This window comes from Pieris rapae, chromosome 4, assembly GCF_905147795.1.
Source record: "Pieris rapae chromosome 4, ilPieRapa1.1, whole genome shotgun sequence".
NCBI lineage: Eukaryota > Metazoa > Arthropoda > Insecta > Lepidoptera > Pieridae > Pieris > Pieris rapae.
In genome coordinates, this window is record NC_059512.1 from 10,853,968 (window position 1) to 10,871,106 (window position 17,139).

General features: G+C 36.0%; 3 protein-coding genes across 4 annotated transcripts; 1 reads left to right on the plus strand and 2 right to left on the minus strand.

The window, feature by feature from the left end:
- Window positions 1-4,857: 4,857 nt before the first annotated feature.
- Window positions 4,858-6,450, minus strand: LOC110995403 (FAD-linked sulfhydryl oxidase ALR). Its single transcript, XM_022262564.2, has 3 exons — window positions 6,100-6,450; window positions 5,748-5,941; window positions 4,858-5,301 (listed from the first exon to the last, which is right to left on the minus strand). Exons 1-3 carry the CDS (start codon window positions 6,211-6,213, stop codon window positions 5,139-5,141), a joined length of 471 nt encoding a protein of 156 aa, XP_022118256.1. The 5' UTR covers window positions 6,214-6,450; the 3' UTR covers window positions 4,858-5,138.
- Window positions 6,451-6,757: 307 nt separating this feature from the next.
- LOC110995390 (cytosolic Fe-S cluster assembly factor NUBP1 homolog) lies at window positions 6,758-12,023 on the minus strand. Its single transcript, XM_022262540.2, has 9 exons — window positions 11,824-12,023; window positions 11,664-11,744; window positions 11,170-11,330; window positions 8,516-8,617; window positions 7,851-7,941; window positions 7,710-7,781; window positions 7,325-7,518; window positions 7,013-7,199; window positions 6,758-6,873 (listed from the first exon to the last, which is right to left on the minus strand). Exons 1-9 carry the CDS (start codon window positions 11,852-11,854, stop codon window positions 6,842-6,844), a joined length of 951 nt encoding a protein of 316 aa, XP_022118232.2. The 5' UTR covers window positions 11,855-12,023; the 3' UTR covers window positions 6,758-6,841.
- LOC110995389 (tektin-3) lies at window positions 10,390-17,101 on the plus strand. 2 transcript variants are annotated; one of them, XM_022262538.2, is made up of 11 exons: window positions 10,390-10,613; window positions 12,416-12,555; window positions 12,713-12,964; window positions 13,458-13,548; window positions 14,585-14,726; window positions 14,952-15,049; window positions 15,367-15,486; window positions 15,997-16,129; window positions 16,319-16,449; window positions 16,608-16,762; window positions 16,866-17,101. In XM_022262538.2, exons 1-11 carry the CDS (start codon window positions 10,569-10,571, stop codon window positions 17,074-17,076), a joined length of 1,518 nt encoding a protein of 505 aa, XP_022118230.1. In that variant the 5' UTR covers window positions 10,390-10,568; the 3' UTR covers window positions 17,077-17,101. The 2 variants fall into 2 exon arrangements, with proteins under 2 accessions (XP_022118230.1, XP_022118231.1); XM_022262539.2 differs by lacking the exon at window positions 10,390-10,613 and adding an exon at window positions 12,231-12,339.
- Window positions 17,102-17,139: the final 38 nt, after the last annotated feature.

Genomic DNA, 17,139 nt, shown 5'->3' on the forward strand with positions numbered 1-17,139 from the left:
TCATCCTTCGTCGCGCACACACATTTGTTGGCTTTCATTATAATATTCTGTAATCTTTATAATTAAATAAAAGTTCCATTGTATCGTGAACTCATCTTTCTTTTTTTTAAAACCCAATTATTGAGATACTTCTAACAGTATGCTACTGTATTCGGAACACCACATTACAAAATGCTAAAAATATTATTAAAATATTTCAAATACGTTTCCTTAGAAAGCTTTGCAATCGCCTACACTTGCGTGGTGTATTGCAAACGTACGATTCTCGTTTGGACTATTTCAAGTTAGTCTGAAACTCATAAAATAATATTTAACTTTTATATTCACACTAATCTTCTTACAAAGTTTTCCTTTCTTTGTAATCCCAGAGTTACTCGAACTAAAAGTCTTTTGATACGTTGGGTTGCCCGCAAGGCTCTTGTGAAATCTAGTGGTAAATGAGCTCATTACAGTACTCAACGCTATCTATCTCTACACAGTAGGGTATGCGGATGACATAGCTATCCTAGCATCGGGGAACTTTGAAAGCACCTTGTATGCACTTATGAGAAATGCTTAAGAGTATTTCAGATTTCGTGGGGAAATGCGTTACGCATACCCTCCCATGGCACGGTTGCCTGGTGGTGAAGGGTTATGTGGGACTCGCTACTGTGCATACCCATGCATGTAAATTATTGGCCTCCCATTTCTTGTAAAACAGCTTCACGAGATGGTACTGTTTGCTGATGACACTTCGCTTTATTGTAAAGTGAAACGATGAAATCCATCACTTGAGAATGTAAACAGTGCTATCTCCAATATAGTTCTCTGGTTTGATACAAATAATAAGTATCATGTCATATGGTGTTATGTTGTGGGGACAGCCAACATTAAATCGATATTTGTAGGGCAATAAGAGCGATATGTGGGTCGTCCCCAAGGGAAGTTTAAGGAATTACATATTGATGATACTTGGCCAGGCAATACATTTATGATAGTAGGAGAGCCCAAGAGGGGATTTCGGGATTTACTAAAGCGCGGCAGATTAATTACAGGGGGATACCTTGTACCCGGTTAAGTACCTCCACCAAATATGAGGCCCATATATAAGGCCGCCCGTGAAGGATACAGGATCAGATAAGTAAAAAAAAAATTAATCATCAGACATTCTCATCAGACATAGCGCGTCAGATTAAGGTAGTGTGAGTTAATTACATCCTAAAAAGTGTATATTCCACTAATCTGACAATTTGAGAGTGACGTAAAGAAAGGGGAGGGCAGCAAAGTTGTAAAAAAAAACGTCATCTTGACATTCTCGAGCGTAGCTAAATTTTTTTTTATTTTAAATGAAATAATTGAAGAATATTGAAAAATATATAATCTGACGATTTCCGCAAGCCGAAATAACAAAATTTCGTCGATAAAGTTCGTGCGATAAACGCGTGCAGCTGCGTGATGCCTACATTTCCTTCTCCGCGTTTCCCTTAAAATTAGATTTCATGTGAATTTGAACCGATTCGGACCGATAGATTTTGAGAAATTTTGAAAAATCTCAAAAAAATAACAATTTGTTTTTTTGTAAGTGTTTTTTTTGCAATAACTTTTAAACGGCTTCATCAATCAACTTCAAAATCTAATCCACCTTTGAGCTTGAAAAACGACGTCGATCGCCACCAAAATGGTCAAAATCGGTTGATTCGTTCGAGAGATATCGTGAACGAAAGAAAACCGAAAAAAGTGTTTCTTTCACATAACTTCGACATTTCATATCGGATTATCGTTTTTTAGAGCTTAAAAAATGCGTCGATCGCCGTCAACCGCGGGAAAATTGCTTGGTTTGAAAATTTCAAAAATAGTGTTCTATGAAACTTCTATCAGACTTTCGAGCTGGGAGAGCTCAAACACATAGAAATATTATTTCTTGAACTCAGCGAGCTCATTAGTACAATTTTAAGCGCCCAGGAATGGAATTGCAGGGATGGCCTTTAGGGTGAACCATTTTTCTAATATTTTTTTTGTCAGATCAGGCAAATCCTCTACATCTTTAAAAAGAATAGTATCCTTCAGACATATAGTACCTACTGTATGTAATAAAGTAATAAAAACAAAATTAGCACACAAACTACAAGGGTGCATAAAACGAAAAATTATTTCCAAGTAATCGTATACGATTTTTTAATAGTACTAGTGAGATACAAGTGTTGTCAGTAAATAAATTAAAATCGTACATTAAAGTAAAACTGCTTTCTAAGGCCTATTACAATACAAATGAATATTTAAACGATCCTAGACAGGCTCAATCACTTGACGATCGCCCAACAACCACGATTGTTTTAATGTAAAGTGGGAACAAACCGTGATTCATGTGGTATCAAATTATATCAGTATAATTAGTATTGTTATTATTTTCATATGTAGCAGTTCATTTTTTAATGTCATGCTTGCTTAAATGTCATTGCTTGTGGCTGCGTCCATGCGTCGTAAAATACTCTCCCTAAAATATGGTGAAGGGCCGATCCCCGATGGCTGGCCATGCGTCATACTCGTGAACGGGTGTAGTGACAGATCGTACTTGAATTCGTTTACGCGGTAATATTATCTAGTTATTTCGAATACGTATTTGCGTGTTGTTCCCACGAGACTGCTTGCTCCTATTTCACCAAGACTGCTGCTGATAGAGAACAAATCTCTGTTTTTAATTTATATTTATTATTCATTAGGTACTTAATATGTCATGTGGCATTAAATAAGATGGCGTAAAGTGTGAGCGAGACAGATAGTGACGCTACTTATTGCTATTGACACACGCTGCACGCACTACAGGTCACTGGTCAGTACGCAACGCTCCTTCGTTTACTACGCATCTCTTCGTATTCGCTAGTATTATTTTGTGTTCTAACTACTTTGGCTTCGTTTACGGACTTGTTTGCTTGTGATTTGGATTTTACATTTGTGATCTACGACGACCTTTACTTTTCCCTGGACTTACGTGTTATTGTGTATTTGTACCATACCATGGCTACGTACACTACACAGGAATATGCTAATGTATTTATGGCGAATGTTTATGTAATGCCAGTGAAGCCGCTAGACGGTATCGCGAGAGATACCCTAATGCAGATCGCTATCCGGATCACAGAGTTTTTACCAATGTGCACCGTCTACTGTTCTCTGAGGGCCGACTGCCAAACCAAGTGCACGGTGAAGGTAGAATTTCACTACCCTACGAGGCAGTTGTCCTTCAAGCAGTTGATGAGGACCCAAGTTGTTCGGTACGTGGAATTGAGGCCAGCACAGGTGTGCCCAAAAGTACAGCTCACCGAATACTACAAAAAAATGAGTTCCATCCATTTCATGTACAGCGAGTACAATCCTTATTACCTCGAGATTATGAACCTCGGGTTGCTTTTTGCCAAACAATAATTCAAAAATACCGAGAAGACCCACAATTCTTAGAAATTTTTTTATGGTCGGATGAATCAACTTTTAAAAAAGACGGCTACATGAAGCTACACAATCTGCACGAGTGGCACGTCGAAAATCCACGATTGATGAGACCAGACAGATCACAGTACCGTTTCACAGTTAACATGTGGACTGAAATTTTGAACGGAAAAGTCATAGGGCCTTTTGAGTTACCAGAAGTTTTAAATGCTGAAATTTATTTAGATTTTTTACAAAATCATTTGCCCAATTTGCTGGAGGACGTGCCGCTTACTATTTTACGAGATATGTGGGTCCAGCAAGATGGTTGTCCAGCGCATTACAGCCGCTTAGTTTGAAACCACCTTAACGAGGAGTATCCTTTTTAAGGAGGAGGGCGGGGTGGTACAATCTCGTGGCCCGCCCACTCACCCGATTTAAATCCTCTTGTTTTTTTTTACTGGGGAGCAGTAAAGGAAAAAGTCTATTCCAAGTCGATTCAAAATGTAGAAGAACTTAGAGAATAGCGGAAGCAGTAGAATTTGTAAATGATGGACGATTTGCCCGCTTCATTTCACGATCTTTTTTAAGGAGATGTCGAGCCTGTATTGCACCTGAAGGACGGCAATTTGAACATCTTTTATAAAAAATTTAATAAATCTAATCATAAAATAGACTAATAACTAATACTAAAATAGTCACTATCTGTCTCGCTCACATTTTATGGAATGTCTCTCTCCATCCTATTTAAACCACGGTGTGGTCATTAGGAATGTTTTGGGTGCGCTAGAATCATTTGTTGTAATGTCAAAGAGATTGTTAAAAACACACTTTGTTGTTTAACAAAAAAAAATCTTATGGCCGATCTAAGAAATAATGGACTCAGTGTTATACCACTGTAGAATCCTTATTAAATGAGCTAACTTTTAAAGCTACTTTCCAAACTGGAGTATGACATTTTTTTTCAGGACGATCAGTTGAAGTAGTGCGAAAATTAATTTTGAAAACTTGGTACGGTATAAAATGACATTTTCCTAAAAGTTGGAGTGATCAGCACAGAGTTTACGATCATAGGTTACATAAAACACTATTCGGGATGACGTAAGAGAAAAAAAACTAGCAAACAGTAAATATTTGTATGTAACAACAGGAATGAAAAAACTGTCACATGGTGTGCATTTTCTGGAATAACAAAAAAATATCCATGACTTTTTTTTTTTTAATTTTACTGATAACTGGTGTGGAATGCCACTGGCTGCCACTGCCTGGTAGGTAATGACCTATGAGAAAATTTCGACTTGACGTCGACTTTTGGGACAGCCTGTATATGTTTGAATATGCTGTGTAAATATGTTTGAATTTTAATTTATAAACTAAATACTATTGTATTTTAGTCTGCATCAGAACTGGTACAATTTTGTATGTATGTTTTGAGGAATGAATAATAATACTATCTATTTAACAGTCAATATATTTTACAAATTGTACACTATTATCACAATTCCTGTATATAACACACCAGCTGTGAATATTTGCAGGAATGAATACCAACTAAAAACTGTTTAATATTGTCTATACTACAAACACAGCTAAAATGTCATACTTATAAAGTTTTAAATAAATGCAAAATAATTTCTAGTGATAGTAAGGTCAGAAGATAATAAGTGTTAGAAGAGTGTAAAAAAAGTCTTAATTGGATCCACAGGAAAAGCGACATTTTAGCTGCGATATTTCTATTAATCACAAGAGCCATCAAGCCAGCCATCTTTCCACCGCTCATGTACTTTACTGCAGTCAAACATTGGCTTGCCAAGTTTCTTATTGACTGTATTGTGTCTATCACACAACCATTTTGCTAACTCTTCTCTGGTTTTTGTTTTTGGTGGATTTTTTTTTATGCTAAAAAAATAATTTAGATAACATTAATGCCAATATAATAGGCACAAGTTGAACAAATTAAAAAAAATGTGGCTATAGCTATTATCTAGCTTCAAGCCTTTGTAACATTCCATAGAAAATTGATTAGTGAAATGAATGCAGATGTATGTGCTTCAGGAACTAAAGGTTATATAAACTTCATTTCTGATACAACTTTAAAAAATATTTTACATAGAAACAGATAAATACCTATAGTTAATCTCTTTCCACCAACTATTAACAGTTACGCAGCACAAAATAGAAAACAAGATAAAATAATACATAGAAACAATAATGAATCAAACATAGAAACTAAAATTTATTGCCAGTCATAAAGCTCAACAATGTATCTACACAGGCACCAGTAATCAACTTACACATAAGAAAGAAACTACATACATAAGATTGTATGTAGTATGTATACTTACTCATCCTGGAAATCTAGTGCACATGGCTCACATGGATAGAATTGGGAAAAAATATTAAAGAATTGAACCATTTTTTCAGCTTCAGATTTTGTTGGTTTTTCTGGATAATAGGATGCCATAGTGTGTAGGAAGCCCCATGTGGATTTGCCTAATTCTTCCTTGTCTAAAGGACATTCTTTCGCTTCCAATGGTGCCTATAACAATTTTGGAAATTTAAAAACAACATATAACAAAAATTTCTTTTCATCACATTTTCAATACTTTCTTTATTAATGCATGTTATTCAAAATTATGACAGGCAGTGCTAATCTTATCTAGATTTTTCTGGAAGTATGAGGTTACAAAAAATTACCGGTTCAGGTTTACTTGGTGTCTGGATTTTAACCTTAGTTTTTTTACTCCACGATTTAAAATCACTACAAGCTCTACAAGGTTTATCTTCTTCTTCACCCTGATGAGAAGGCATACTAATTGGTTTTTAATTATTTAGAAACATGTTAGTATGCATTGATTGCCGAGATGACGCAACTTTTGTAAGGATGTGTTATATGATGCTATAGTTTTGGTGGCTTTCTTTGGTACCACATAATGATATTTAAGTTCACTTGAATAATAAAAATGATATTTGCACACTATATCTTTTTTAAAATATTTTTCATTTTATATTAAACGTCAACGACACTTATGAAATGACATGGACTACTCAAGCTGACAATTGACGTGATCCCCCTTCTATGCTCTCATAGGTCATGACCAAAGTTCTAACCATAGTTAACATAACTATTTAATAGGTTGACTAAATAGGTGTTCATAAATATATTAAAAAATGTTAAAGGTGATGGCAGAAAGTAGAAACATACGATTTGATATTACCCATTATTATTTGTTATCCCACTAGGATATTTCTAGAAAGGACTCACAGTATGTACCAGTATTTTTTGTATTATACTAAAATTGGAGGAATAAAATGATTGAAGAGTCTTTTAGGTGCTATTAAAAAGGAAATTTTATAACAATATATAATAATTGTATATTAGCATAATAACGTTACAAGCTTATGACTAGGTAATAAATTTATAATTTGTGGACACTATTCAAGCAGAGGATTCGCAGACTGCTATTATACCTGAAAACAATAGAGTTGAAATTATAAAAAGTACGTATCCGATTTATAAAAACCCAATATTTGTAACTTATGTTTAGTGTAAATGCGGTCATTAAAATAAAAAGAAGGTACAATTGTAATATAATAAAAATAGCATTACTATCGACGATGACTCTCAGTTGTTGTACGGCCGGCGAATGCGGCAGCTGCGTGGTGAAATCGTCGCCTGCGTCGCAGCAGCGAGCGAGAAGCGGGTCCAAAGGCAACGCTCCTAACATGCGGACGTCCAATTCCGTACACATTTGTACTGCGCCACCTGTGGTCGCAGGGAAGATTTCACTGCGGCTCTAAAACAAAATAAGTGTAGATTTTTTTTAAGGTTCTTTATCGGCATCCACTAAAAAATGTATAAAGCTCAAAAATTCATTGTACGAGCGATACAATTTAGGACGCAAACTGAAGAGCAGCTCACATGGCAATTGGGACACACAAAGAGCGACATGTTTTCAACAACGCCTATGACGGGCAGCGCCACTTTGCGACAGAAGTGTATCTCCTTTCGCACGTCGAGCAGCGCCACCTCTTGAGGCGTCGTCACAACTACCGCGCCGCTCACGCCCGCCCCGCATAGGTATTGCACTAGGGAGAGGTGCTCGTCAGATGTTCCTAAAATATAACATATATGTACTTTATGTAAATCAGACCAGATAGACCAAGTTCAGATTAGATTTAATATCAAATAAAAAAAAACTTAAAAGAATATTCTTGAGATTTAAATGGATTCCAGTCCCTACCCTGGGTTCTACCATTAGTGAGTATATTTGATATTGATTGTATAAGATAATGGGAAATACTACCTGGTGGCGTATCAATCAGCAAGTAGTCGAGATCTCCCCAATCCACTTCACTTAGAAACTGCTTAATCATGCCTAAAAAAATAAGTTTATTAACGAAACCTGTCAATTTTTGTTAGGGAATACTCATGAAATTCATTTTACCATTCTTCTTAGGTCCTCTCCAGATGACAGCATCATCAGGGCTACCCAGCAGGAAACCGATTGACATCAAGGAAAGGTTGTCCTTTACATACTGCAATATCATAAAATAACCTTGTTTGTTAATACAGTTATGTTATGTTTGGCCACTTAACTAGAACATTGTTATTAATATTGATACAAGATATTGTAAATTAAACCAAAAACAGGGCCCGATGGAGTAATGTTTGCATATCAGCTTATGATTATGTTATGTATAGAAAAATAACATTCACTTAGGATTCCTTTTGGGTGTTAAAACAAATTTTACTTTTAAAACATTTTAAACCCAATATAATTTAACATTTCACTTTAAGTATAACATGCTACATAGTTACAAAACAAGTGACTATTACAGTGAAATGGACAAATATTTATAGTAAAATTTGTCTGGCCTATTTATGCATCTCATTCACAGCAAGATCGGAATATCTTGAACTGACACAAATTCGATGTAAAATGATGCAAAGTTTTGGCACCATATGCTGTTTGCATTCGTAAAATTAAATAATTAAATGTTATTCGATAACTTATCCCAAATGTTCTTCAGTTGTAAGTGGAGTAACCAACACGACTTTGTTTTATATATTTAGAGATATTGCAAATTACTCTAAGAATAATAGACTTACGACAGGCGACCATCCGGATCCAGAGTTATGTACTTGTTCTCCACGCACTCCCAACACCCGCGGCTGACTAGGGCCGCAGATGTCTGCATCCAGAATACCAATCTGGAGACAAAACAGAAAAAAAAATTGTTTTGTTTCCAAGTCTAAGTATGAAATTTAACATGTTTGGTCTGAAGCGTGAGGATACAACTCATAATTTATAATACAAGCAACGCGACAAGTTTTCAGCGGGTCTTGAACTGGGAAAATTCATTAGTAATTATTACGAGTATGTCGCTGCAACTATAAACCATTTGCTTATTATATAGAAACGCTGTACGCCTCTGATCAACCCTAGTCATTTTATATGTTGATCATGAGCCATCAACTGATAAGCGACTAATTACATTGCGAGGCGGCACGAGACACTTCAGCAAAAACAACCTAATTACAATATCATCCAGATCCGAAGAATTATGCTTGAATATTCACAAAAGACAGGTTTACTTAAATTGCATAATTTTAACAGCAGGCTGCGATGACGCAGGCAATGTTATATTTTTAAACATGAAGTCCTTTGCTAGCATGCATTTATCGTGATCAATTTGTGTGTGTATCATCACTACATAGTATAAAACAAAGTCGCTTTCTGTGTCCCTATGTCCCTTTGTATGCGTATCTTATGTATCTTTGAAACTACGCAGCGGATTTTGATGCGGTTTTTTTCATAGATAGAATGATTCAAGAGGAAGGTTTATATGTATAATAACATCCATTAAATAGTGGAGAAGTACTGTTATTTTTGAGGTTTCTAATGTGATGTCGTAAAAAATTATATTTTTTCCGCTTACATTGCAAACGTGGGCACCCACCTTAACCCTACAAGTTTTATCAAAATAATGTACTAATATAAGTATTGTACACATTGAAAAGGTCCACAGAAAAGTCCGTGATGGTATATGTCTATCTCTTATGGATAACCCACATTAACTTTTTTTTCATATTTATAACATATTTCATTCATAGGTCAAACTATACGCTTCTATAATAAACTACCAAGTGATGTGGTAAATTTGTCAAATAATACATTTAAGAAAGTTATAAAACAAGAGCTTATTATACAATATCGGATTACTTAGAAGATAAGGAAACTTGGCATTAAAATTTACTTCAGCTATTTAATTAACTGTAACTAATATAAGAATTGGAAATAACTTAAGACGATCCAATAAAAACTAACCCGAGGTTCCTGCCTATCACCTTGTGTGCTGGTCGCAATTTCAAATAGGCGGTAGAGTTCAAAGTGACCATGTGATTCAACTGAATAAATGGATTTTGATGACAAAGACTGCGACTATTGGGTAACAGAAATTACACATGAGTAATAAACCGTCATAAAAAGTGGACTTCACCCGGCGAACGTGCTCGAAGTAGGCCAGGACTGTCTCATCGGCCGAAAAGGTGATGGCGACCACTTTTAGTGACACAAAAGATGTGTTCTGCATCAACTACCTGCAGAAGGGCAAAACGGTCGCAGGGCTCCACTATGCTGATTATAGAGCCGATTCAACGCCGAATTGAAGAAAAAACGGCCTATTTGGCGATGACAGTGCCACCTCCATTCCTCCGCCGTCGCCACGGTCAAATTGGCAGAATTAGACTACGAACTGCTGCCCCATCCATCGTATTCTCGAATGAGGCGTTTTTCACCGCCACAGTGATCTATCTACTTTGCAGAATTCAGAAGACGTATTTTTCAGCGGGTTAAGAAGTTGGAACATCGCTGGTACTTATCGGACCATACTTGTAAATTATGTTACACTATTTTCGTAAAAAAATCGCACCAAAGCTATTACTATATAAATTTTAAGAACAATTTAATAAAAAAATATTCAAGTACTAATTTCCATAGTGTTAGTAAAGCCTGACCTATATACCAATACATACCCAAGGTTGTACCACAAGGAGCGTGGCACGGGTCGTAATGCGGAAGGTAGTTTTGCTAAATTCTTGCCCACGAACCTTCAAGATCGATACACGTGTCTCGGGAACTTTATATACAAAAGTATAAAATATGGAATTCGGGAGTTCATACGAAAGACGTTCGCGGTATAACCGGGTATGTTTTTAAAAAAAAATTACTATTATGTTATTCCACTATGTGTTCCCATTTATCTATGATCTCTTTGTGTGCTAGACATATGTATAGTATAGAGCTGCAATAACAGCGCAATGCGTTATATATGTGAACAAGCATCTGTTAGCAGGTCATAGGTGCAACAAATTGCAACCAATTAAATACTAGGGAGAACACATTCACATTCTTTGTGTTCCTACACTGTGCAGATAAGAAACATCATCTACATATAGTTACAGGAACCTTTAATATTGTTATCTATGCATGTTAGGTTTTCCAATAAGGAAATTATTTAATTAGTAGTCTGATATCTACCACCCAAATCAAGGTGTGCCTATAATATATTATCTTTAATTTAATATAATATGTCATAGATTCATAACTTAAAAGCATTATCATGAAATGCTTTTACTGATTCAACAAGATAAGGCTTATCAGACCTCAAACATTAAAAGCCAAAGCTTATATAAGGATTATATTGTAATTCCAAAAATTAAGGGGATTATTTTTAAAATTATACATATATACTTATACTTACATTTATATCTGGATTCTTAGCTGCCAGACCATGACCTAGCAGTGATGTGACAGTGCTCTTTCCTACACCTCCTTTACCAGATAAAATTAATATCTTATGCTTAACATTTGATAGACGATTTCTTATTATCTCTATAGCTGGATCAGGTCCAGCGGGTAAACCTACAAAAAAAATAATTTATTAAGTAGAATATAAAAAGATGTTAAATAATTATTTCAATACTATTTATTGTTATAAAATTAGTAGATCTAGCATGGTAAAAAACCATAGACATGACTTAATGTTGTTACTAAAAATTGATAAAATCTGTGATGTAATCCTGTCTTTGAAACAATTAATAATTCTTGATAAACTTGATTCTCAAGAGTTGAACCTTTGCAAAGGTATTTTTGCTAGTATTATAAAGATAGAAATACCTTTGTCAATGAAACTTAAATATAAAAAGGTTTAATAATATACAGGCGCATTTAAGAATTTAATAATTATTTAGGTACCTGAAGCACAAATATTTTGATTTGGACATCCCGCACAAGCTGACACTTTACCAGCATCTTCACTTTGAGTTCCGGGGCAATCTGTTTTAGTAATTAATAGGTATATTGCATTTTCATAAAGAAAATAATTAAAAATAATGAAAATTAAAACAATACTTACGATGTGGAGCGTTTTCAGGAACGTTACTCATTTCTCTAGTAATTCATGTAACGAAATGTTTATATATTTTTTTCAAACCTTATAGCTAAACCAAAATAAGTAAAAAATAAGTAATAATAAATTTATTTCAATGATTTATTAATCAATCTACAATCTACATCGTTCAGAAATTATAGAAACACAAAATTGGTATGTTTTTGAAGACTGAATTTACGATGTATATCAAGTATCAACCATTTGTCAAAGTTACTGTGACGTTGGTTATCTGGTTGACATATTGCAAGCAATAACTATTAAAGATGGGGAAAACGTTTATCTGTGCCACAGAATATTGACTTAGCAACATATAGTAATTTCTATTTCCATACATTAAAAAAAATCAAGACACGAAATTCAAATATGACTTTTCTTTTTTAAGTAGCTGTTTTTTAGGATATTATTTATACGTTTAAAATAATTCTTAAATTTATTGCTAATCATTTAACCAAAATGGCAAAAGAAGTAACAATGTGCACGGTACTCTATCGGTTTAGTAAAATTAATTTTCTCTTAATATTTTTTACAAATTACCATTATCTCATATTTTTTGTAGCAATTACAACAATGGAGCCCCGTCAAGGAAACAGCAGGTGCTCCGAATATGCCGCCACAAGTGGGATATTGTTTTCACTCGCCTAAAAAGCACCCTTGGCGACCAATCATGGGCTATGAAGAGATTGAAGTTACTCCTATGTAATGTATAATATGTATAGAATGTATGATAGTTCAGGTCATAATGACTGTATACGAATAGCATTGATGTTGAAACAAACGTTACTGAAATAATTCCTCTCGATAGCTTGTTGTACACAAACGACTGTATTTATTAAATACATTAATACCTTGGCAGGCCATCGCAACCTATAACCAATACGATGGTAGATCCTTGTTACACCCCGACGGGAATGGCAGCCGAGCCTCTTCGCTTCCCAAACTTGGTGACAGGATTTGACCGCAGCCCTGAACATGCGGCACGAGCTGCACTCTACACCCGTTACACTCAATATGAGTGGAACCAGAACAGCATCAAGAATTACAACGAGTCTGACGCAAAGCGGAATTTCTCGGAGCGTGTCAGAAATGATATCATGAGAATGCTGAGGTTTGTGGGAAAAATGGTATATGAGTAATTAGGGAATCACTTTTTCGGCCAAGGTGTTCCCATGTATTTTAGTTACCAGTTTATAATTCTTGGGTTTCAATTAGGGGTAGAGGGTAGGTCTTCAATTTGTCTATAGCAAGGGCGGATCCAGCTTTGGCGCCAGGAGGTGCCATAGTCGTGGTCAAGTCAAGAACTTATACGTTTGCCATCATACAAAATTAATACATTATAATAATTAAATATTGAAGGTATGTAGACTACACAAAATCGTTGTGGTGACAAAATATTGAAACAAAATCATTATGTTCAATTAGTGGTCCGCCTAAGTCCTGGAACCAGCTCGAAGGGGGGGCCTGGATCCGCCGTTGGTCTATTTAGTGTGGAAATTAACAACGTTTGTTAATAAGTATATTGTAGTCATATTATTTTATAAAAAACCCATATTAATAATTGTCGTTACCGAGAGATCAAGTTGTTGAGACTTTTATTGTAGAGAGACTGATGAGATTGGTACTCAAGGTCAGCGTGACTCTGGGAGACGTATCGGAGAACGTATCACCGATACCACCTTTTGGAGAAATGAGGTGAGTCTATCGTTATCATAAATAAAAGATGATAAGATAATATGGAATCATAAATTAAACTACAGCCACAGAAAAAATCTGCAAGGCCTAGGCTTAGATTTTACTACATAAACAAATATGTATGAACCCGATTTATTCAAAAATATTACAGTCACTAACATCCTTAAAATTTAAATAACAATATAGTATTTTTTATATAGTTTTTCTATACCAAGTTTTAACTATTAATAATTGGTAAAATATACTTATCTATGCGTTATTGTTTGAGTAAAAACGTAATGTAAACGCGGAAAGAATATTATACCTTCTTTAAGAATCATTCTAGACAATGGTAAGAACCACAATAACTTTCGCGATAAACTCAAGGACTAAGCCTTGAGTTTATCGCGAGCAGACAAATAGATGGCGAAGGACTTATTTTTGTAAAATATAAAAGTTCATTCTCTAGCCATATTTTTTCCTTTATACATAAAATATGATTCTTATGACCCTCAAAATGGCAAAATCTGTTATAACGACATCGAAGGAACTACTCATATTTGGTCATAAGAACTGATAGTCGTAATAGCTGATGACGTTATTATCGATGACGATGACGAATCTAATATAGAATTCAGCCAAGGCCTTTCATTTTGGTCAATAGGTGCAGGTAGGTATAACCGGTAGGTTGTTCCAAAGGATGTCTTCATAAACGGTTATGTTGTAAGTATATACAAAATGATTATCAAAATCAGTTCAGTAGGTCCTGAATTACTCCCTCTAAATAATATAAGTAAGTAATTAACAATACATATATCTAAACTGTTTAGTTATTTAGCGGAGTGAATAAACTCAGTACACGAAAAAAATGTACTAAAATATCATCTAGTTCCATCCCTCGCATGGCGCGCAGTGAGGTGGTACTTTGAAAGTCACATTCACCTGCAATAAGGCACCTATAGTCATAGTTGTAGAGTTTACGTATAAAGCGACATTGGAGGAATAAAACGCAGTAAAATGCTTAGATGTGACATACACGGCTGAATTATTGATATAGGTATCAATTGAAATGGAGCGTCTTGTATCCACTTGCGAGAAGTTGAACGACACTCGAAGACAGTTGGAGCGAGCCATCGCCGGTATTGAAGGACCATTGCATATCGTGCAGGAGTGCCTCTACCATCGGGAGAAAAGACAGGGTATGTTTTGTCTAGAGCCTTTAATTTATGGAGTTGTTACTTCATATATTGTTTTCGGCTAAATACAAAGAAAAAACTGGTTTCTCATTCCTTAACTGACACCAATGCCCGAACCTAATTATTATTGACCTAATGTCATAGTATGTTTCTTAGCACCGCTGATAAACATATTGGTTATTCGGTCAAAGTATAATATAATGTCGCTCCCCTATTCTTTTTCTTCAGGTCTGGAACAAGTCCATGACGCTGTAGAGCAGTCTTTGCTTAAGGAAGTGGCGATACTACGCGAGTGTCAGGACAAGTTCAGAAACATGCTGGAGAAGGTAATATCCTTGAGCAGAGGCGGCCTTACCCATTGCGAGGCTTCGGGCAGGTCTTTAGAAGGCCCTTGGTCCGTCCAGAAAAGTATGTGATGCGAAAGTAGGTCCGGTTGTTTGGTTTATATTAAATTTGCTAGAGTTCTTGCGCGAGGCCCTTGTAAGAGCGAGGCCCCGGGCGATTGCCCTGTTCGCCACCCCCGAAGGCCGACGCTGTCCTTGAGACTGCTGATCATGGGTAGTTATAATGGTTGTTATGATATGATTCATGAGTAGTGCAGCTACTAACAATCATTTTTAATATAGCATATCGTATCTCGTAGGTTCGTCAGCAATCTAAAAACTGTCGCGCGACACAACACGAGTTGGAGTCAGACATGCGGAACAAGGAATATTCCCTCGGTATTGACAACATGTGCCATCAGCTCAACAACTTCTCCAAGGTCAGAAATAATTTCGTAACTAGCTGACGTGGAAAACGTCCGTTTAATAATATTTCTTCTGCCTCGTAATCAGGTACTTTTTTTGCTTATTTTAAGTTATAGTTACATGTAATTTTGAATTTTTTTTTGTTAATTATTTATGCACTTCTCGTACTTTCCTACTACTTACTATATAAGGTAGGGTTGCATGGAATAAAATCGCTTGTTAGCGATAAGGCCATCCTTTGCCTAATAACTTATGTAACCTAGTTTTTATATGTATAATTTTATATATTATGGTAACGAAGCGTAAATAAATAAATGCGTCTTAATGCCAAAAACCTCTATATAGAGATATCACAATCGGTTTAGCAATTCCGGCAGAGTTTGGTTAAAAACATAACACGAGAATTTATATATCATAAATATCTTAAATATAAAGAGCAGAAATTAATATTTTTTGATCCTTTAAAAAACTTACATAAGAGGAACTGGATATATTACTATTCTACTGGAGTAAATATTATAAAGGGCCTGCAATTCTACGCGGGCATTGAACGCTATGACCCGTCGGTGTGTGACACTGAGCGCTGGGCGGCTGCTAGTGCTGCTACTCTGCAGAGGTCGCAATCCGAACGCGCCAAGGCAGTGCAAATGCTTTCCGGTAAATATATTAATACAATTAAATGTAAATACTAGATTGTCGGGATTTGTAAAGAAAAACCTTTAAACGCTTGCCAGTACCAGACAGCGGCGCTAATCGTGTGAGGGAACCTTAACCTTAGCTTTGGAACACTGCTCCAATGAAATAACAATATCCATAATATGGGGCGTATTTTTAACATACTAACAGATGCCGAGAACCTGGTGAACGTCTCGGCGACGGAGATTTGGGACCAATGGAGTAACACCAACAGCGCTTTCACGAGACGCATCGCCGAGACCATCGAGATCAAGAACAAGTTGCAGTTGCACTTGCACAAGGTATGCGATTGCTGCTTTAGAAGGTGCACCCGATGTTTAGTGATGACGTCCATAAACACTCAATGTATAAAAACTTAGTTTTTAGCGTTATTCAAGATAAAGCTGCTGATTAGAAGTGGCAAATCCATTAAACATATTCGACATATTCTGTTATTCAGGTTCAGCAAGAAATGTTTGACGTGGAGAAGACTCTAGAACTGCTAAACAAGGCTATCGAAGACAAATTGCAGCCGTTGAGGGTGGCTCACACCCGACTCCAAGCGCGAACCAACAGACCGCATCTGGAGAAGTGCCGAGATGAAGCGCAGAATAGGTTTGTGCGAGAGAACACTATTATACACGTCAAATATCAAAAGACAAAGCTTTCGAGGGCATCGATCAAAGGCATTCGCGTATATTAAGACTAATATTTTCAGATTGGTGAAAGAATGCTGTGATCTCCAAGAGACTATGGAGACCTTGAGATCAAAGATAGCTACGGCGGAAGGTACTCACCAGACTTTACTTGGAGTACGAGCGGGGCTGGAAGCGGACCTGCGCAATAAGTCGACCACTCTGTTCATAGACAGGGACCAATGTATGGGACTGAGGCGGGGCTACCCGGTGACTGCTGCTATCAAAGCCTAACTTTGGAAATAAAATGTGGAATCAAACTGTGGGTTTTGTTTTGAATAAATGATATGCATGATA